The sequence below is a fragment of the Symsagittifera roscoffensis genome, chromosome 1 (assembly GCF_963678635.1).
Source record: "Symsagittifera roscoffensis chromosome 1, txSymRosc1.1, whole genome shotgun sequence".
Classification (NCBI taxonomy): Eukaryota; Metazoa; Xenacoelomorpha; order Acoela; family Convolutidae; genus Symsagittifera; species Symsagittifera roscoffensis.
In genome coordinates this window covers 61,891,924-61,914,313 of record NC_087062.1, presented here as the reverse complement: position 1 = coordinate 61,914,313, position 22,390 = coordinate 61,891,924, and the positions used below count along the sequence as shown (strand labels likewise).

Genomic DNA, 22,390 nt, shown 5'->3' with positions numbered 1-22,390 from the left:
AGCGAATGGATACAACCACATTAAGATACATCTAGTTGCACCTTCGTTGCTTAATTACAACTAGGCCTGGCTAAGTTACGTCAATACTAGTGTGCTGTTGAGAATGAACAAAATCAGTTTATTATGTGCGAAAAAGTGGTGTTTTTTCAGACAAATATCTGCTGTGAACTGTAACTTGATATTACAACTGCCTTGACCATTTATCTAGTTTGATCTCAGATTCTTTTGCCGTTGATTTGAAATTATTTGCTGAAACGTTTTCTATTGGCGCGACGATGCCCACTATTATCGGATTTGAAGGCAGTGCAAACAAAATTGGTATCGGAATCATCAGAGACGGAGAAGTGTTATCGAATCCTCGACACACATACATTACACCACCGGGAGAAGGATTCATTCCGAGAGAAACGGCGAGACACCACCAGCAATGGATAATGCCTATATTGGAAGAGGCTTTGCAGAAAGCCGAGTTGTCGTTTGATAAGATAGACGCAATTGCGTACACCAAAGGACCAGGCATGGGGGGACCTCTAGTTACTGTTGCCGTTGTGGCTAGGACATTGGCACAGATCTTCAATATACCGATCATAGGTGTGAACCATTGTGTGGGTCACATAGAAATGGGCCGTCTCATCACAGGTATCAGTTTGTCCTTGCAGGATGAGAAAACGTATTGGTGTTTGACTTCCAAATTTTAACCGATCCAAATAAACAATACTTCTAAGGAGATCCAACCGATCCAACCGATTCTAAGGAGATCTAACCGATCCAAATAAACAATACTTCTAAAAACTCGGCTCTAGAACCATCTGCAACTTAAAAAAAACTCGAAAAGCGGACAAAACTCCGAACTTCACTCAACGAAGATTTCAAAAAGGCTTGACATCAATTTTCGATAATATTAATTTTTTGTGGTTGCTAGATCTCTGAAAAATCAATTTGGTTGGTTGCTATTTTCCCCTCAGAAATTAATTTTTAGGAGCAAACAAGCCGGTTATTCTCTACGTAAGTGGCGGAAATACTCAAGTGATAGCGTATTCGCAGAATAGATACCAGATATTCGGAGAGACAATTGATATAGCTGTTGGTAACTGCCTGGACAGATTTGCCCGAGTGCTGAAACTGTCTAATGATCCCAGTCCAGGCTACAACATTGAGCAGATGGCGAAACAAGGCAAGCAGTTGTTGGAGTTGCCTTACATTGTGAAGGGCATGGATGTGTCATTTTCAGGTAATAGTGTTTGAATTATGACAACATAAAGAAGCAGCCAAAGCACGATAAGAACGAAGTCGACGTAGTGCTGTTGAGTACGATTTTCTATTAATGGTTATAAAGGCATTGCTTTGAATATTTTATTCTTGTGGTTTCATGTGTCCAATTGTGTCATGCTTCTTTTGATTGTTTTAAAACATCATTTGTTCTGGCATGTCGTTGAGCTCCTTGCTATTCTGTTGTTTGTGATGTGTTTAATATATCCACCTATTTTTAGGTCTGCTGAGTTTCATTGAAGACAGGGCCAACAACTGGCTGAAAAGTGGAAAATATTCGAAGTCGGATTTGTGCTTCTCTCTTCAGGAAACAGTGTTTGCTATGCTCATCGAAGTAACAGGTAAGGTTGGGTTGGATTTCAAATTGACATATTACTCTGCTAAAGCAAATGTCTTCTAACCTGAAATTAGACTTCTGAAACCTTTCTTCTCCCAACCACGTAGAGGGAATTTACGTTGTATTCGGGTGTATTTTTTTTTTAATTCTGAGTCAGGTACCGAAAAGACAGCTCATACAAAGTTGTATACTTCAGCTGTTAACAGACCTAATAAAAATTGCGAAATAGTTTTCTCTGTGTCAAAAGAAGTCGTCCGGGTACTAAAGTCATTAAGAGTTGTCAAATATACTTAATGACATTTTCAGCTAGATAAGAGACTAAAGTATTATTGTTTAGACCACAGAAAATAGGGAGGAATTTTGTATTCGGGATCATATTTCTTCTTTCATATCGGTCATAATTGTTATTCTTGAAAATTCAAAAGTTGAAGTGTTTCCCAAAGAAGTAGTTCATTGAGTCGGTTAAAGTAATTCTTAATGCTTTTGGAGACTTTAAGTGGTTCTGCGCAAAGTACGCACAAATAAGCAATACCAAGTCGAAAAAACACCTCTACCTGCAAACATAACTATGGTACGTCTTGTTCCAGCTCTATGCACAGCAGCCTGGTACTTCAGATACCCTTACTATCAGCAAGGGGCTTGAAACAGGCACTACAAAATTTTTCTTGTTAGAAGGGTGATAAAACTTGTAGCTACAGTTTTGATTTGCCTTGCGATAAGCACTGGCTTTGCAACCGGGTACTAGAATTCTTACCTGTTATACACAGTTTTTGGCAATTTACTTGCTTTTTCAGCATATCAAGATCCGCTGTAGGTTTAGCTATTTTAGCATAGAGATAACCCACATGTATGGGTCAGCTATGTCCGTTGTTGTTTTAGCATAGAGATAACCTACATGCATGGGACGACAAATGTCCCGATTTCAATTCCAGTCCAGAATTGTTAAGAGTTATGAGCGTAGTGAAGACTCTTATATAGGTCTTGGTGATTTTTTTTGTTTTCCAGGAAAAGTTTTAAAATGCTCCAATAACTACAGATGTGCATTCATACATATTAATGCCTTTGTATATATATGTATATATATGTATATTTATGTATATATATGTATATATATGTATATATATGTATATATATGTATATATATGTATATATATATGTATATATATGTATATATATATATATATTATTAGCTTTTTTGATTTTATTACTTTTTCATCTGCGAAAAAGCGTGAACGACTTCCAGTATCGAAAGTGAAATTTAATTTAGATTTCTCAATTTGGGTTAATTTTATCAAATAAAGCTTCAATCATAAACTGTTCTTAAAATGCAAAGAGTTTGAAGGTGATATATATTTTTTCTTTAAAATTTGTAAGTTTTTAACAAAAAACATTTCAGTTTTTTAGAGTAATGAACATAGTAGTGAAGACTCTTATATAAGTCTTGCTGATTTGTTTTTCAGGAAAAAGACTTAAAATGTTGATGCACTCAGGTATATTTTGAGTTCAATCGAAATTCATCGGCTGAAAGTGACGTAAATAGCACTCTCCAAATACGAACGTGGTTATAGAGCAAAAAACGTAAACTACTTCTAGTTTCGAAAGTGGAATTTTATTTTTAGATTTCCAGCGGAATAAAAACTTTACCTGTTGATCCAGTTTTCTCAAATTGGAATAATGTTATCAAAAAAGCGCCAATCATAAATTGTTCTAGAATTACAAAGAGCTTAAAGGGTATCTATTTTCCTTTGAAATTCGAAAGATGAGATTTTTTCATTAAAGTGTTTTTTTTATGTTCACTCTTTCCCAATCTTCGATTGGCTATGTTTTCTGTTTCCTTGCGTTCTTTACTCTGTTCCAACTGTCAGGTGGATGTTTTTTTTTTGCAAATGAAAAATGTTTGTACGAAACTTGTAGTTTGAATTTTTTTTTGAAATTCGAAAGTTGAAAACGTTGAATAAGTTCGGCGTTCGTATGTTCTTGACACTTTAAATCTGTCTTTAAGCCAGATTATGCCATTCTTAAAGAATTTGCCGCGACGTGAAAAATGCGTCAATATAGCCTATAACTTTTCCGGCTACTCCAGAGAGAAAAGTGTATTATTACGAACCTTCTTTTTTCTAACCTATCTCGCAAATAAAAGAGTTCATTAAAAGTGCTCACTTATTTGGAATTTTGACTGTAGCAGTGAAAATTCCATAGCATCTCTTCTCTGCTTTATTTATGGCTAGTATTTGTAACCTATCGAGCGTTTTCGGCTGAGTGGTTAGTGTATGAGACTCATAATCTCTAGGTCGCAGGTTGGGATCCGAGACGTAGCCTTTTTTTGTTACTAATTCGAGGCTTATTTCTAATTTTTCTTATTGCTTTAATGAGCTGCTTTTTTTCCCAGTTCTCGCTAGTGTTTGCGAAGCAAAGCTTTGCCTGTGTTAAAATTTAGGATTACTAACTAATGAAACAGGCTAAATTTTGGAAAAAAGATGTTTAGGCTACGCTGAAAGGCTACTCTTGTGGCACTATCGACATAAGGAGGAAGAGGCAAAAGCCAACCTCCCTATCCCCCCAACTCCACCTCAGGAGTTCGACCCCCTGACTACATTCTTGATACTATTTTATGTCACCCGTTTTTGTTCATTGGCCAGTAAATTGTTCTGAAGGCGCCAAAAAATTCGAGTTTTGATAAATACTACTCACAACTTTCCAAAAGTGCCTAAGTAATGAACGTAGTGAGGAATATTATGTAGGTTTTGCTGATTTTTTTTTGTTTTTTTTTCAGGAAAAAGTCTGAAAGTTGTTAACGCTCAATTTGGAATTTTCGCGGTTTGACTTTGATTTCTTGTTAGGTTCAGTGCATTAACAATGTTTAAGGGAAAGCAAAATCCACTATCGAATAGCATGAATCTAAAGGTCACGAATAATGTGATCGACTTCTAATTTCGAAAAAGGAAATTAATTATCAGATATCCCAGTGAAATAAAAGTTTCGCCTATTGATGCAATTTTTTCAAATGGGTTAGTTTTAACAAATAAGCGTCTATCATAAATTGTTCTACAAATTCAAAGAGTTTTAATTCCATCTATTTTTTTCGAAATTCAAAAGTCAGGTTTTGTTTCAGTTTCATTGCGTTCATTACTCTTTTCCAACTGTCAGTTGGCTATGTTTTTTTTGTTGCAAATCTGGTCAAATTTATGGTTATCTTACGAGAGCTCACCTTATTATTTGCAGCGCGCGTGCGATTTGAACCCGCAATCATGTTGCTGGAAACCATCACTACCTTCGCGTCATAACGCCACAAAATTTTTGGCGAATGGGTAGCGATGGTGCCCAGCAATCATATGATTGAGGGTTCAAATTGCACGTGGGCTGTTTTTTGTAAGGTGAGCTCTTGTAGAATAGCCATAGCTTAGTTAATCTTAATTAATTATCCTCTAGGTTAGGCCTCTGGCTGGTTAACTAGTTGATTAAAATTGCGAAACAGAACCAAGTGTACATCCTCCACCTGAAACCGGCTTTGAGGTGGTAAGAATAGTTTTGTTCGCACGAAGGCTTTTCGTATCTTTAGTTAAAACGTGAGGCGACAATTTGTAACAGTAGATTAAGCGGGGAACACTGATTCACACGCAGTATTCCTCTCGTGCCGGATGTAAGCGCAGCGGAGCGAAGCAGAGCAAGCGTATTCTGCTTTCCAATGCCTTGTTACGAATTGTCGCTTGTAACGAATTGTCGCCCTACCAGTTTAAAGGGTAACTTGTTAGTTTGTTAGATTGCTGAGTTGTGCTTAGAGCGTGCGATGGCCCATTGCGGAGCTGGAGATGTTCTGATCGTAGGAGGAGTTGGAGGAGATATATATTATTAGCTTTTTTGATTTCATTACTTTTTCATCTGCGAAAAAGCGTGAACGACTTCCAGTATCGAAAGTGAAATTTAATTTAGATTTCTCAATTTGGGTTAATTTTATCAAATAAAGCTTCAATCATAAACTGTTCTTAAAATGCAAAGAGTTTTAAGGTGATATATATTTTTTCTTTAAAATTTGTAAGTTTTTAACAAAAAACATTTCAGTTTTTTAGAGTAATGAACATAGTAGTGAAGACTCTTATATAAGTCTTGCTGATTTGTTTTTCAGGAAAAAGACTTAAAATGTTGATGCACTCAGGTATATTTTGAGTTCAATCGAAATTCATCGGCTGAAAGTGACGTAAATAGCACTCTCCAAATACGAACGTGGTTATAGCGCAAAAAACGTAAACTACTTCTAGTTTCGAAAGTGGAATTTTATTTTTAGATTTCCAGCGGAATAAAAACTTTACCTGTTGATCCAGTTTTCTCAAGTTGGAATAATGTTATCAAAAAAGCGCCAATCATAAATTGTTCTAGAATTACAAAGAGCTTAAAGGGTATCTATTTTCCTTTGAAATTCGAAAGATGAGATTTTTTCAACAAAGTGTTTTTTTATGTTCACTCTTTCCCAATCTTCGATTGGGTATGTTTTCTGTTTCCTTGCGTTCTTTACTCTGTTCCAACTGTCAGGTGGATGTTTTTTTTTGCAAATGAAAAATGTTTGTACGAAACTTGTAGTTTGAATTTTTTTTTGAAATTCGAAAGTTGAAAACGTTGAATAAGTTCGGTGTTCGTATGTTCTTGACACTTTAAATCTGTCTTTTAGCCAGGTTATGCCATTCTTAAAGAATTTGCCGCGACGTGAAAAATGCGTCAATATAGCTTATAACTTTTCCGGCTACTCCAGGGAGAAAAGTGTATTATTACGAACCTTCTTTTTTCTAACCTATCTCGCAAATAAAAGAGTTCATTAAAAGTGCTCACTTATTTGGAATTTTGACTGTAGCAGTGGAAATTCCATAGCATCTCTTCTCTGCTTTATTTATGGCTAGTATTTGTAACCTATCGAGCGTTTTCGGCTGAGTGGTTAGTGTATGAGACTCATAATCTCTAGGTCGCAGGTTGGGATCCGAGACGTAGCCTTTTTTTTGTTACTAATTCGAGGCTTATTTCTAATTTTTCTTATTGCTTTAATGAGCTGCTTTTTTTCCCAGTTCTCGCTAGTGTTTGCGAAGCAAAGCTTTGCCTGTGTTAAATTTAGGATTACTAACTAATGAAACAGGCTAAATTTTGGAAAAAAGATGTTTAGGCTACGCTGAAAGGCTACTCTTGTGGCACTATCGACATAAGGGGGAAGAGGCAAAAGCCAACCTCCCTATCCCCCCAACTCCACCTCAGGAGTTCGACCCCCTGACTACATTCTTGATATACTATTTTATGTCACCCGTTTTTGTTCATTGGCCAGTAAATTGTTCTGAAGGCGCCAAAAAATTCGAGTTTTGATAAATACTACTCACAACTTTCCAAAAGTGCCTAAGTAATGAACGTAGTGAGGAATATTATGTAGGTTTTGCTGATTTTTTTTGTTTTTTTTTTTTTTCAGGAAAAAGTCTGAAAGTTGTTAACGCTCAATTTGGAATTTTCGCGGTTTGACTTTGATTTCTTGTTAGGTTCAGTGCATTAACAATGTTTAAGGGAAAGCAAAATCCACTATCGAATAGCATGAATCTAAAGGTCACGAATAATGTGATCGACTTCTAATTTCGAAAAAGGAAATTAATTATCAGATATCCCAGTGAAATAAAAGTTTCGCCTATTGATGCAATTTTTTCAAATGGGTTAGTTTTAACAAATAAGCGTCTATCATAAATTGTTCTACAAATTCAAAGAGCTTTAATTCCATCTATTTTTTTCGAAATTCAAAAGTCAGGTTTTGTTTCAGTTTCATTGCGTTCATTACTCTTTTCCAACTGTCAGTTGGCTATGTTTTTTTGTTGCAAATCTGGTCAAATTTATGGTTATCTTACGAGAGCTCACCTTATTATTTGCAGCGCGCGTGCGATTTGAACCCGCAATCATGTTGCTGGAAACCATCACTACCTTCGCGTCATAACGCCACAAAATTTTTGGCGAATGGGTAGCGATGGTGCCCAGCAATCATATGATTGAGGGTTCAAATTGCACGTGGGCTGTTTTTTGTAAGGTGAGCTCTTGTAGAATAGCCATAGCTTAGTTAATCTTAATTAATTATCCTCTAGGTTAGGCCTCTGGCTGGTTAACTAGTTGATTAAAATTGCGAAACAGAACCAAGTGTACATCCTCCACCTGAAACCGGCTTTGAGGTGGTAAGAATAGTTTTGTTCGCACGAAGGCTTTTCGTATCTTTAGTTAAAACGTGAGGCGACAATTTGTAACAGTAGATTAAGCGGGGAACACTGATTCACACGCAGTATTCCTCTCGTGCCGGATGTAAGCGCAGCGGAGCGAAGCAGAGCAAGTGTATTCTGCTTTCCAATGCCTTGTTACGAATTGTCGCTTGTAACGAATTGTCGCCCTACCAGTTTAAAGGGTAACTTGTTAGTTTGTTAGATTGCTGAGTTGTGCTTAGAGCGTGCGATGGCCCATTGCGGAGCTGGAGATGTTCTGATCGTAGGAGGAGTTGGAGGAGATATATATTATTAGCTTTTTTGATTTCATTACTTTTTCATCTGCGAAAAAGCGTGAACGACTTCCAGTATCGAAAGTGAAATTTAATTTAGATTTCCCAATTTGGGTTAATTTTATCAAATAAAGCTTCAATCATAAACTGTTCTTAAAATGCAAAGAGTTTTAAGGTGATATATATTTTTTCTTTAAAATTTGTAAGTTTTTAACAAAAAACATTTCAGTTTTTTAGAGTAATGAACATAGTAGTGAAGACTCTTATATAAGTCTTGCTGATTTGTTTTTCAGGAAAAAGACTTAAAATGTTGATGCACTCAGGTATATTTTGAGTTCAATCGAAATTCATCGGCTGAAAGTGACGTAAATAGCACTCTCCAAATACGAACGTGGTTTTAGCGCAAAAAACGTAAACTACTTCTAGTTTCGAAAGTGGAATTTTATTTTTAGATTTCCAGCGGAATAAAAACTTTACCTGTTGATCCAGTTTTCTCAAGTTGGAATAATGTTATCAAAAAAGCGCCAATCATAAATTGTTCTAGAATTACAAAGAGCTTAAAGGGTATCTATTTTCCTTTGAAATTCGAAAGATGAGATTTATTCAACAAAGTGTTTTTTTTATGTTCACTCTTTCCCAATCTTCGATTGGCTATGTTTTCTGTTTCCTTGCCTTCTTTACTCTGTTCCAACTGTCAGGTGGGTGTTTTTTTTTGCAAATGAAAAATGTTTGTACGAAACTTGTAGTTTGAATTTTTTTTTGAAATTCGAAAGTTGAAAACGTTGAATAAGTTCGGTGTTCGTATGTTCTTGACACTTTAAATCTGTCTTTTAGCCAGGTTATGCCATTCTTAAAGAATTTGCCGCGACGTGAAAAATGCGTCAATTTAGCTTATAACTTTTCCGGCTACTCCAGGGAGAAAAGTGTATTATTACGAACCTTCTTTTTTCTAACCTATCTCGCAAATAAAAGAGTTCATTAAAAGTGCTCACTTATTTGGAATTTTGACTGTAGCAGTGGAAATTCCATAGCATCTCTTCTCTGCTTTATTTATGGCTAGTATTTGTAACCTATCGAGCGTTTTCGGCTGAGTGGTTAGTGTATGAGACTCATAATCTCTAGGTCGCAGGTTGGGATCCGAGACGTAGCCTTTTTTTTGTTACTAATTCGAGGCTTATTTCTAATTTTTCTTATTGCTTTAATGAGCTGCTTTTTTTCCCAGTTCTCGCTAGTGTTTGCGAAGCAAAGCTTTGCCTGTGTTAAAATTTAGGATTACTAACTAATGAAACAGGCTAAATTTTGGAAAAAAGATGTTTAGGCTACGCTGAAAGGCTACTCTTGTGGCACTATCGACATAAGGGGGAAGAGGCAAAAGCCAACCTCCCTATCCCCCCAACTCCACCTCAGGAGTTCGACCCCCTGACTACATTCTTGATACTATTTTATGTCACCCGTTTTTGTTCATTGGCCAGTAAATTGTTCTGAAGGCGCCAAAAAATTCGAGTTTTGATAAATACTACTCACAACTTTCCAAAAGTGCCTAAGTAATGAACGTAGTGAGGAATATTATGTAGGTTTTGCTTATTTTTTTTTGTTTTTTTTTTCAGGAAAAAGTCTGAAAGTTGTTAACGCTCAATTTGGAATTTTCGCGGTTTGACTTTGATTTCTTGTTAGGTTCAGTGCATTAACAATGTTTAAGGGAAAGCAAAATCCACTATCGAATAGCATGAATCTAAAGGTCACGAATAATGTGATCGACTTCTAATTTCGAAAAAGGAAATTAATTATCAGATATCCCAGTGAAATAAAAGTTTCGCCTATTGATGCAATTTTTTCAAATGGGTTAGTTTTAACAAATAAGCGTCTATCATAAATTGTTCTACAAATTCAAAGAGCTTTAATTCCATCTATTTTTTTCGAAATTCAAAAGTCAGGTTTTGTTTCAGTTTCATTGCGTTCATTACTCTTTTCCAACTGTCAGTTGGCTATGTTTTTTTGTTGCAAATCTGGTCAAATTTATGGTTATCTTACGAGAGCTCACCTTATTATTTGCAGCGAGCGTGCGATTTGAACCCGCAATCATGTTGCTGGAAACCATCACTAGCTTCGCGTCATAACGCCACAAAATTTTTGGCGAATGGGTAGCGATGGTGCCCAGCAATCATATGATTGAGGGTTCAAATTGCACGTGGGCTGTTTTTTGTAAGGTGAGCTCTTGTAGAATAGCCATAGCTTAGTTAATCTTAATTAATTATCCTCTAGGTTAGGCCTCTGGCTGGTTAACTAGTTGATTAAAATTGCGAAACAGAACCAAGTGTACATCCTCCACCTGAAACCGGCTTTGAGGTGGTAAGAATAGTTTTGTTCGCACGAAGGCTTTTCGTATCTTTAGTTAAAACGTGAGGCGACAATTTGTAACAGTAGATTAAGCGGGGAACACTGATTCACACGCAGTATTCCTCTCGTGCCGGATGTAAGCGCAGCGGAGCGAAGCAGAGCAAGTGTATTCTGCTTTCCAATGCCTTGTTACGAATTGTCGCTTGTAACGAATTGTCGCCCTACCAGTTTAAAGGGTAACTTGTTAGTTTGTTAGATTGCTGAGTTGTGCTTAGAGCGTGCGATGGCCCATTGCGGAGCTGGAGATGTTCTGATCGTAGGAGGAGTTGGAGGAGATATATATTATTAGCTTTTTTGATTTCATTACTTTTTCATCTGCGAAAAAGCGTGAACGACTTCCAGTATCGAAAGTGAAATTTAATTTAGATTTCTCAATTTGGGTTAATTTTATCAAATAAAGCTTCAATCATAAACTGTTCTTAAAATGCAAAGAGTTTTAAGGTGATATATGTTTTTTCTTTAAAATTTGTAAGTTTTTAACAAAAAACATTTCAGTTTTTTAGAGTAATGAACATAGTAGTGAAGACTCTTATATAAGTCTTGCTGATTTGTTTTTCAGGAAAAAGACTTAAAATGTTGATGCACTCAGGTATATTTTGAGTTCAATCGAAATTCATCGGCTGAAAGTGACGTAAATAGCACTCTCCAAATACGAACGTGGTTATAGCGCAAAAAACGTAAACTACTTCTAGTTTCGAAAGTGGAATTTTATTTTTAGATTTCCAGCGGAATAAAAACTTTACCTGTTGATCCAGTTTTCTCAAGTTGGAATAATGTTATCAAAAAAGCGCCAATCATAAATTGTTCTAGAATTACAAAGAGCTTAAAGGGTATCTATTTTCCTTTGAAATTCGAAAGATGAGATTTTTTCAACAAAGTGTTTTTTTATGTTCACTCTTTCCCAATCTTCGATTGGCTATGTTTTCTGTTTCCTTGCGTTCCTTACTCTGTTCCAACTGTCAGGTGGATGTTTTTTTTTTTGCAAATGAAAAATGTTTGTACGAAACTTGTAGTTTGAATTTTTTTTTTTGAAATTCGAAAGTTGAAAACGTTGAATAAGTTCGGTGTTCGTATGTTCTTGACACTTTAAATCTGTCTTTTAGCCAGGTTATGCCATTCTTAAAGAATTTGCCGCGACGTGAAAAATGCGTCAATATAGCTTATAACTTTTCCGGCTACTCCAGGGAGAAAAGTGTATTATTACGAACCTTCTTTTTTCTAACCTATCTCGCAAATAAAAGAGTTCATTAAAAGTGCTCACTTATTTGGAATTTTGACTGTAGCAGTGGAAATTCCATAGCATCTCTTCTCTGCTTTATTTATGGCTAGTATTTGTAACCTATCGAGCGTTTTCGGCTGAGTGGTTAGTGTATGAGACTCATAATCTCTAGGTCGCAGGTTGGGATCCGAGACGTAGCCTTTTTTTTGTTACTAATTCGAGGCTTATTTCTAAATTTTCTTATTGCTTTAATGAGCTGCTTTTTTTCCCAGTTCTCGCTAGTGTTTGCGAAGCAAAGCTTTGCCTGTGTTAAAATTTAGGATTACTAACTAATGAAACAGGCTAAATTTTGGAAAAAAGATGTTTAGGCTACGCTGAAAGGCTACTCTTGTGGCACTATCGACATAAGGGGGAAGAGGCAAAAGCCAACCTCCCTATCCCCCCAACTCCACCTCAGGAGTTCGACCCCCTGACTACATTCTTGATACTATTTTATGTCACCCGTTTTTGTTCATTGGCCAGTAAATTGTTCTGAAGGCGCCAAAAAATTCGAGTTTTGATAAATACTACTCACAACTTTCCAAAAGTGCCTAAGTAATGAACGTAGTGAGGAATATTATGTAGGTTTTGCTGATTTTTTTTTGTTTTTTTTTCAGGAAAAAGTCTGAAAGTTGTTAACGCTCAATTTGGAATTTTCGCGGTTTGACTTTGATTTCTTGTTAGGTTCAGTGCATTAACAATGTTTAAGGGAAAGCAAAATCCACTATCGAATAGCATGAATCTAAAGGTCACGAATAATGTGATCGACTTCTAATTTCGAAAAAGGAAATTAATTATCAGATATCCCAGTGAAATAAAAGTTTCGCCTATTGATGCAATTTTTTCAAATGGGTTAGTTTTAACAAATAAGCGTCTATCATAAATTGTTCTACAAATTCAAAGAGTTTTAATTCCATCTATTTTTTTCGAAATTCAAAAGTCAGGTTTTGTTTCAGTTTCATTGCGTTCATTACTCTTTTCCAACTGTCAGTTGGCTATGTTTTTTTTGTTGCAAATCTGGTCAAATTTATGGTTATCTTACGAGAGCTCACCTTATTATTTGCAGCGCGCGTGCGATTTGAACCCGCAATCATGTTGCTGGAAACCATCACTACCTTCGCGTCATAACGCCACAAAATTTTTGGCGAATGGGTAGCGATGGTGCCCAGCAATCATATGATTGAGGGTTCAAATTGCACGTGGGCTGTTTTTTGTAAGGTGAGCTCTTGTAGAATAGCCATAGCTTAGTTAATCTTAATTAATTATCCTCTAGGTTAGGCCTCTGGCTGGTTAACTAGTTGATTAAAATTGCGAAACAGAACCAAGTGTACATCCTCCACCTGAAACCGGCTTTGAGGTGGTAAGAATAGTTTTGTTCGCACGAAGGCTTTTCGTATCTTTAGTTAAAACGTGAGGCGACAATTTGTAACAGTAGATTAAGCGGGGAACACTGATTCACACGCAGTATTCCTCTCGTGCCGGATGTAAGCGCAGCGGAGCGAAGCAGAGCAAGCGTATTCTGCTTTCCAATGCCTTGTTACGAATTGTCGCTTGTAACGAATTGTCGCCCTACCAGTTTAAAGGGTAACTTGTTAGTTTGTTAGATTGCTGAGTTGTGCTTAGAGCGTGCGATGGCCCATTGCGGAGCTGGAGATGTTCTGATCGTAGGAGGAGTTGGAGGAGATATATATTATTAGCTTTTTTGATTTCATTACTTTTTCATCTGCGAAAAAGCGTGAACGACTTCCAGTATCGAAAGTGAAATTTAATTTAGATTTCTCAATTTGGGTTAATTTTATCAAATAAAGCTTCAATCATAAACTGTTCTTAAAATGCAAAGAGTTTTAAGGTGATATATATTTTTTCTTTAAAATTTGTAAGTTTTTAACAAAAAACATTTCAGTTTTTTAGAGTAATGAACATAGTAGTGAAGACTCTTATATAAGTCTTGCTGATTTGTTTTTCAGGAAAAAGACTTAAAATGTTGATGCACTCAGGTATATTTTGAGTTCAATCGAAATTCATCGGCTGAAAGTGACGTAAATAGCACTCTCCAAATACGAACGTGGTTATAGCGCAAAAAACGTAAACTACTTCTAGTTTCGAAAGTGGAATTTTATTTTTAGATTTCCAGCGGAATAAAAACTTTACCTGTTGATCCAGTTTTCTCAAGTTGGAATAATGTTATCAAAAAAGCGCCAATCATAAATTGTTCTAGAATTACAAAGAGCTTAAAGGGTATCTATTTTCCTTTGAAATTCGAAAGATGAGATTTTTTCAACAAAGTGTTTTTTTATGTTCACTCTTTCCCAATCTTCGATTGGGTATGTTTTCTGTTTCCTTGCGTTCTTTACTCTGTTCCAACTGTCAGGTGGATGTTTTTTTTTGCAAATGAAAAATGTTTGTACGAAACTTGTAGTTTGAATTTTTTTTTGAAATTCGAAAGTTGAAAACGTTGAATAAGTTCGGTGTTCGTATGTTCTTGACACTTTAAATCTGTCTTTTAGCCAGGTTATGCCATTCTTAAAGAATTTGCCGCGACGTGAAAAATGCGTCAATATAGCTTATAACTTTTCCGGCTACTCCAGGGAGAAAAGTGTATTATTACGAACCTTCTTTTTTCTAACCTATCTCGCAAATAAAAGAGTTCATTAAAAGTGCTCACTTATTTGGAATTTTGACTGTAGCAGTGGAAATTCCATAGCATCTCTTCTCTGCTTTATTTATGGCTAGTATTTGTAACCTATCGAGCGTTTTCGGCTGAGTGGTTAGTGTATGAGACTCATAATCTCTAGGTCGCAGGTTGGGATCCGAGACGTAGCCTTTTTTTTGTTACTAATTCGAGGCTTATTTCTAATTTTTCTTATTGCTTTAATGAGCTGCTTTTTTTCCCAGTTCTCGCTAGTGTTTGCGAAGCAAAGCTTTGCCTGTGTTAAATTTAGGATTACTAACTAATGAAACAGGCTAAATTTTGGAAAAAAGATGTTTAGGCTACGCTGAAAGGCTACTCTTGTGGCACTATCGACATAAGGGGGAAGAGGCAAAAGCCAACCTCCCTATCCCCCCAACTCCACCTCAGGAGTTCGACCCCCTGACTACATTCTTGATATACTATTTTATGTCACCCGTTTTTGTTCATTGGCCAGTAAATTGTTCTGAAGGCGCCAAAAAATTCGAGTTTTGATAAATACTACTCACAACTTTCCAAAAGTGCCTAAGTAATGAACGTAGTGAGGAATATTATGTAGGTTTTGCTGATTTTTTTTGTTTTTTTTTTTTCAGGAAAAAGTCTGAAAGTTGTTAACGCTCAATTTGGAATTTTCGCGGTTTGACTTTGATTTCTTGTTAGGTTCAGTGCATTAACAATGTTTAAGGGAAAGCAAAATCCACTATCGAATAGCATGAATCTAAAGGTCACGAATAATGTGATCGACTTCTAATTTCGAAAAAGGAAATTAATTATCAGATATCCCAGTGAAATAAAAGTTTCGCCTATTGATGCAATTTTTTCAAATGGGTTAGTTTTAACAAATAAGCGTCTATCATAAATTGTTTACAAATTCAAAGAGCTTTAATTCCATCTATTTTTTTCGAAATTCAAAAGTCAGGTTTTGTTTCAGTTTCATTGCGTTCATTACTCTTTTCCAACTGTCAGTTGGCTATGTTTTTTTGTTGCAAATCTGGTCAAATTTATGGTTATCTTACGAGAGCTCACCTTATTATTTGCAGCGCGCGTGCGATTTGAACCCGCAATCATGTTGCTGGAAACCATCACTACCTTCGCGTCATAACGCCACAAAATTTTTGGCGAATGGGTAGCGATGGTGCCCAGCAATCATATGATTGAGGGTTCAAATTGCACGTGGGCTGTTTTTTGTAAGGTGAGCTCTTGTAGAATAGCCATAGCTTAGTTAATCTTAATTAATTATCCTCTAGGTTAGGCCTCTGGCTGGTTAACTAGTTGATTAAAATTGCGAAACAGAACCAAGTGTACATCCTCCACCTGGAACCGGCTTTGAGGTGGTAAGAATAGTTTTGTTCGCACGAAGGCTTTTCGTATCTTTAGTTAAAACGTGAGGCGACAATTTGTAACAGTAGATTAAGCGGGGAACACTGATTCACACGCAGTATTCCTCTCGTGCCGGATGTAAGCGCAGCGGAGCGAAGCAGAGCAAGTGTATTCTGCTTTCCAATGCCTTGTTACGAATTGTCGCTTGTAACGAATTGTCGCCCTACCAGTTTAAAGGGTAACTTGTTAGTTTGTTAGATTGCTGAGTTGTGCTTAGAGCGTGCGATGGCCCATTGCGGAGCTGGAGATGTTCTGATCGTAGGAGGAGTTGGAGGAGATATATATTATTAGCTTTTTTGATTTCATTACTTTTTCATCTGCGAAAAAGCGTGAACGACTTCCAGTATCGAAAGTGAAATTTAATTTAGATTTCCCAATTTGGGTTAATTTTATCAAATAAAGCTTCAATCATAAACTGTTCTTAAAATGCAAAGAGTTTTAAGGTGATATATATTTTTTCTTTAAAATTTGTAAGTTTTTAACAAAAAACATTTCAGTTTTTTAGAGTAATGAACATAGTAGTGAAGACTCTTATATAAGTCTTGCTGATTTGTTTTTCAGGAAAAAGACTTAAAATGTTGATGCACTCAGGTATATTTTGAGTTCAATCGAAATTCATCGGCTGAAAGTGACGTAAATAGCACTCTCCAAATACGAACGTGGTTTTAGCGCAAAAAACGTAAACTACTTCTAGTTTCGAAAGTGGAATTTTATTTTTAGATTTCCAGCGGAATAAAAACTTTACCTGTTGATCCAGTTTTCTCAAAGTGGAATAATGTTATCAAAAAAGCGCCAATCATAAATTGTTCTAGAATTACGAAGAGCTTAAAGGGTATCTATTTTCCTTTGAAATTCGAAAGATGAGATTTTTTCAACAAAGTGTTTTTTTTATGTTCACTCTTTCCCAATCTTCGATTGGCTATGTTTTCTGTTTCCTTGCCTTCTTTACTCTGTTCCAACTGTCAGGTGGATGTTTTTTTTGCAAATGAAAAATGTTTGTACGAAACTTGTAGTTTGAATTTTTTTTTGAAATTCGAAAGTTGAAAACGTTGAATAAGTTCGGTGTTCGTATGTTCTTGACACTTTAAATCTGTCTTTTAGCCAGGTTATGCCATTCTTAAAGAATTTGCCGCGACGTGAAAAATGCGTCAATTTAGCTTATAACTTTTCCGGCTACTCCAGGGAGAAAAGTGTATTATTACGAACCTTCTTTTTTCTAACCTATCTCGCAAATAAAAGAGTTCATTAAAAGTGCTCACTTATTTGGAATTTTGACTGTAGCAGTGGAAATTCCATAGCATCTCTTCTCTGCTTTATTTATGGCTAGTATTTGTAACCTATCGAGCGTTTTCGGCTGAGTGGTTAGTGTATGAGACTCATAATCTCTAGGTCGCAGGTTGGGATCCGAGACGTAGCCTTTTTTTTGTTACTAATTCGAGGCTTATTTCTAATTTTTCTTATTGCTTTAATGAGCTGCTTTTTTTCCCAGTTCTCGCTAGTGTTTGCGAAGCAAAGCTTTGCCTGTGTTAAAATTTAGGATTACTAACTAATGAAACAGGCTAAATTTTGGAAAAAAGATGTTTAGGCTACGCTGAAAGGCTACTCTTGTGGCACTATCGACATAAGGGGGAAGAGGCAAAAGCCAACCTCCCTATCCCACCAACTCCACCTCAGGAGTTCGACCCCCTGACTACATTCTTGATACTATTTTATGTCACCCGTTTTTGTTCATTGGCCAGTAAATTGTTCTGAAGGCGCCAAAAAATTCGAGTTTTGATAAATACTACTCACAACTTTCCAAAAGTGCCTAAGTAATGAACGTAGTGAGGAATATTATGTAGGTTTTGCTTATTTTTTTTTGTTTTTTTTTTCAGGAAAAAGTCTGAAAGTTGTTAACGCTCAATTTGGAATTTTCGCGGTTTGACTTTGATTTCTTGTTAGGTTCAGTGCATTAACAATGTTTAAGGGAAAGCAAAATCCACTATCGAATAGCATGAATCTAAAGGTCACGAATAATGTGATCGACTTCTAATTTCGAAAAAGGAAATTAATTATCAGATATCCCAGTGAAATAAAAGTTTCGCCTATTGATGCAATTTTTTCAAATGGGTTAGTTTTAACAAATAAGCGTCTATCATAAATTGTTCTACAAATTCAAAGAGCTTTAATTCCATCTATTTTTTTCGAAATTCAAAAGTCAGGTTTTGTTTCAGTTTCATTGCGTTCATTACTCTTTTCCAACTGTCAGTTGGCTATGTTTTTTTGTTGCAAATCTGGTCAAATTTATGGTTATCTTACGAGAGCTCACCTTATTATTTGCAGCGAGCGTGCGATTTGAACCCGCAATCATGTTGCTGGAAACCATCACTACCTTCGCGTCATAACGCCACAAAATTTTTGGCGAATGGGTAGCGATGGTGCCCAGCAATCATATGATTGAGGGTTCAAATTGCACGTGGGCTGTTTTTTGTAAGGTGAGCTCTTGTAGAATAGCCATAGCTTAGTTAATCTTAATTAATTATCCTCTAGGTTAGGCCTCTGGCTGGTTAACTAGTTGATTAAAATTGCGAAACAGAACCAAGTGTACATCCTCCACCTGAAACCGGCTTTGAGGTGGTAAGAATAGTTTTGTTCGCACGAAGGCTTTTCGTATCTTTAGTTAAAACGTGAGGCGACAATTTGTAACAGTAGATTAAGCGGGGAACACTGATTCACACGCAGTATTCCTCTCGTGCCGGATGTAAGCGCAGCGGAGCGAAGCAGAGCAAGTGTATTCTGCTTTCCAATGCCTTGTTACGAATTGTCGCTTGTAACGAATTGTCGCCCTACCAGTTTAAAGGGTAACTTGTTAGTTTGTTAGATTGCTGAGTTGTGCTTAGAGCGTGCGATGGCCCATTGCGGAGCTGGAGATGTTCTGATCGTAGGAGGAGTTGGAGGAGATATATATTATTAGCTTTTTTGATTTCATTACTTTTTCATCTGCGAAAAAGCGTGAACGACTTCCAGTATCGAAAGTGAAATTTAATTTAGATTTCTCAATTTGGGTTAATTTTATCAAATAAAGCTTCAATCATAAACTGTTCTTAAAATGCAAAGAGTTTTAAGGTGATATATGTTTTTTCTTTAAAATTTGTAAGTTTTTAACAAAAAACATTTCAGTTTTTTAGAGTAATGAACATAGTAGTGAAGACTCTTATATAAGTCTTGCTGATTTGTTTTTCAGGAAAAAGACTTAAAATGTTGATGCACTCAGGTATATTTTGAGTTCAATCGAAATTCATCGGCTGAAAGTGACGTAAATAGCACTCTCCAAATACGAACGTGGTTATAGCGCAAAAAACGTAAACTACTTCTAGTTTCGAAAGTGGAATTTTATTTTTAGATTTCCAGCGGAATAAAAACTTTACCTGTTGATCCAGTTTTCTCAAGTTGGAATAATGTTATCAAAAAAGCGCCAATCATAAATTGTTCTAGAATTACAAAGAGCTTAAAGGGTATCTATTTTCCTTTGAAATTCGAAAGATGAGATTTTTTCAACAAAGTGTTTTTTTATGTTCACTCTTTCCCAATCTTCGATTGGCTATGTTTTCTGTTTCCTTGCGTTCCTTACTCTGTTCCAACTGTCAGGTGGATGTTTTTTTTTTTGCAAATGAAAAATGTTTGTACGAAACTTGTAGTTTGAATTTTTTTTTTGAAATTCGAAAGTTGAAAACGTTGAATAAGTTCGGTGTTCGTATGTTCTTGACACTTTAAATCTGTCTTTTAGCCAGGTTATGCCATTCTTAAAGAATTTGCCGCGACGTGAAAAATGCGTCAATATAGCTTATAACTTTTCCGGCTACTCCAGGGAGAAAAGTGTATTATTACGAACCTTCTTTTTTCTAACCTATCTCGCAAATAAAAGAGTTCATTAAAAGTGCTCACTTATTTGGAATTTTGACTGTAGCAGTGGAAATTCCATAGCATCTCTTCTCTGCTTTATTTATGGCTAGTATTTGTAACCTATCGAGCGTTTTCGGCTGAGTGGTTAGTGTATGAGACTCATAATCTCTAGGTCGCAGGTTGGGATCCGAGACGTAGCCTTTTTTTTGTTACTAATTCGAGGCTTATTTCTAAATTTTCTTATTGCTTTAATGAGCTGCTTTTTTTCCCAGTTCTCGCTAGTGTTTGCGAAGCAAAGCTTTGCCTGTGTTAAAATTTAGGATTACTAACTAATGAAACAGGCTAAATTTTGGAAAAAAGATGTTTAGGCTACGCTGAAAGGCTACTCTTGTGGCACTATCGACATAAGGGGGAAGAGGCAAAAGCCAACCTCCCTATCCCCCCAACTCCACCTCAGGAGTTCGACCCCCTGACTACATTCTTGATACTATTTTATGTCACCCGTTTTTGTTCATTGGCCAGTAAATTGTTCTGAAGGCGCCAAAAAATTCGAGTTTTGATAAATACTACTCACAACTTTCCAAAAGTGCCTAAGTAATGAACGTAGTGAGGAATATTATGTAGGTTTTGCTGATTTTTTTTTGTTTTTTTTTTCAGGAAAAAGTCTGAAAGTTGTTAACGCTCAATTTGGAATTTTCGCGGTTTGACTTTGATTTCTTGTTAGGTTCAGTGCATTAACAATGTTTAAGGGAAAGCAAAATCCACTATCGAATAGCATGAATCTAAAGGTCACGAATAATGTGATCGACTTCTAATTTCGAAAAAGGAAATTAATTATCAGATATCCCAGTGAAATAAAAGTTTCGCCTATTGATGCAATTTTTTCAAATGGGTTAGTTTTAACAAATAAGCGTCTATCATAAATTGTTCTACAAATTCAAAGAGCTTTAATTCCATCTATTTTTTTTTCGAAATTCAAAAGTCAGGTTTTGTTTCAGTTTCATTGCGTTCATTACTCTTTTCCAACTGTCAGTTGGCTATGTTTTTTTTGTTGCAAATCTGGTCAAATTTATGGTTATCTTACGAGAGCTCACCTTATTATTTGCAGCGAGCGTGCGATTTGAACCCGCAATCATGTTGCTGGAAACCATCACTACCTTCGCGTCATAACGCCACAAAATTTTTGGCGAATGGGTAGCGATGGTGCCCAGCAATCATATGATTGAGGGTTCAAATTGCACGTGGGCTGTTTTTTGTAAGGTGAGCTCTTGTAGAATAGCCATAGCTTAGTTAATCTTAATTAATTATCCTCTAGGTTAGGCCTCTGGCTGGTTAACTAGTTGATTAAAATTGCGAAACAGAACCAAGTGTACATCCTCCACCTGAAACCGGCTTTGAGGTGGTAAGAATAGTTTTGTTCGCACGAAGGCTTTTCGTATCTTTAGTTAAAACGTGAGGCGACAATTTGTAACAGTAGATTAAGCGGGGAACACTGATTCACACGCAGTATTCCTCTCGTGCCGGATGTAAGCGCAGCGGAGCGAAGCAGAGCAAGCGTATTCTGCTTTCCAATGCCTTGTTACGAATTGTCGCTTGTAACGAATTGTCGCCCTACCAGTTTAAAGGGTAACTTGTTAGTTTGTTAGATTGCTGAGTTGTGCTTAGAGCGTGCGATGGCCCATTGCGGAGCTGGAGATGTTCTGATCGTAGGAGGAGTTGGCTGTAACCTCAGACTGCAGACAATGATGGGAGACATGGCCAAAGAGAGAGGTGCACACTTATATGCCATTGACGAAAGATACTGGTAAGATCGAAAGCAGCTTCTCTAACTGTAATTACTGTGTTACGGTAAAGATACTTGTGGTAAATTAGGCGTGTCCCCAATAAAATAACTTAATTTCAACGTTTAAGCATGCGTTTGCCAGTGATGAACTTCCAAAAACAGCATTTTAATTTGTCATTTGATATCATATCTAACTAAATGAACAATTAGTTTTTTTCAAAACAAATAGCCAATTTTTTTTAAGAGATAGCAAAGATTTAAAAGGAAAAATTTAATTTAATTTAAATATTTAGTCCAAATAAGTGTCCAAAATTTAATCAGGGGGTTTGATATAAGAAAAACTTGGATCCACTTAGCGATGTATTGTGTAGTAAAATAAGTTTCATGAGAGTTTCGCTCCTACTGTCCAGAAATTTCTTACATTTTCTTCAGGAGGGTGGAAACAGTTGCTATGACGAATGATTTTTAGTATCGACAACGGAGCCATGATTGCACAGGCGGGTGCGGCCATGTTTAGCAAGGGTATCTCAACTCCACTTCATAAAACATGGTGTACTCAGAGATACAGGACAGATGCAGTGGAAGTCACGTGGGTCGACTGAACTTGCTTCACTTTCGAGCGTCTATCTCATTTAGACGGAAAGTCTGAGCACTTGTTCCGGCCTAGAAAAAGAAGTGACGGAAAGCTGCCTATTATGAAATATTTGCAGCTTTGCAAAATTACAAACTTGCTCTTGTGTTCACGAGTAAACTGAAGTACCGAGAACATCTGTCCATGGGACAATTTGGCTTCTTTTTTGCACATTTTGGAATTTACACGACTGAAGTTTAAGTTCTAATATATGCAATACATGTACATTATATTGTTTTCAAACATGAATTTTGTGTTAGTTTTTCCG

The 22,390-nt window shown here is 36.3% G+C and overlaps 2 protein-coding genes across 5 annotated transcripts in view; one reads left to right on the top strand and one right to left on the bottom strand.

The window, feature by feature from the left end:
- Positions 1 to 22,390, bottom strand: part of LOC134846964 (elongation factor Tu, mitochondrial-like) — a 448,088-nt gene that overhangs the window by 81,856 nt on the left and 343,842 nt on the right. The window lies entirely within an intron of this gene.
- LOC134847033 (probable tRNA N6-adenosine threonylcarbamoyltransferase) lies at positions 94 to 22,381 on the top strand. Its single transcript, XM_063864523.1, has 5 exons — positions 94 to 639; positions 980 to 1,231; positions 1,491 to 1,610; positions 21,374 to 21,512; positions 21,961 to 22,381. The coding sequence occupies exons 1-5, from the start codon at positions 276 to 278 to the stop codon at positions 22,091 to 22,093; spliced, it is 1,008 nt and encodes a 335-aa protein (XP_063720593.1). The 5' UTR covers positions 94 to 275; the 3' UTR covers positions 22,094 to 22,381.

Coding starts and splice junctions, on each gene's coding strand:
- LOC134847033 (XM_063864523.1), top strand. CDS start 276: ATGCCCACTATTATCGGATTTGAAGGCAGTGCAAACAAAATTGGTATC. Junction 1,232..1,490: donor CATGGATGTGTCATTTTCAG/GTAATAGTGTTT, acceptor ACCTATTTTTAG/GTCTGCTGAGTTTCATTGAA. Junction 1,611..21,373: donor TATGCTCATCGAAGTAACAG/GTAAGGTTGGGT, acceptor AGTTGTGCTTAG/AGCGTGCGATGGCCCATTGC.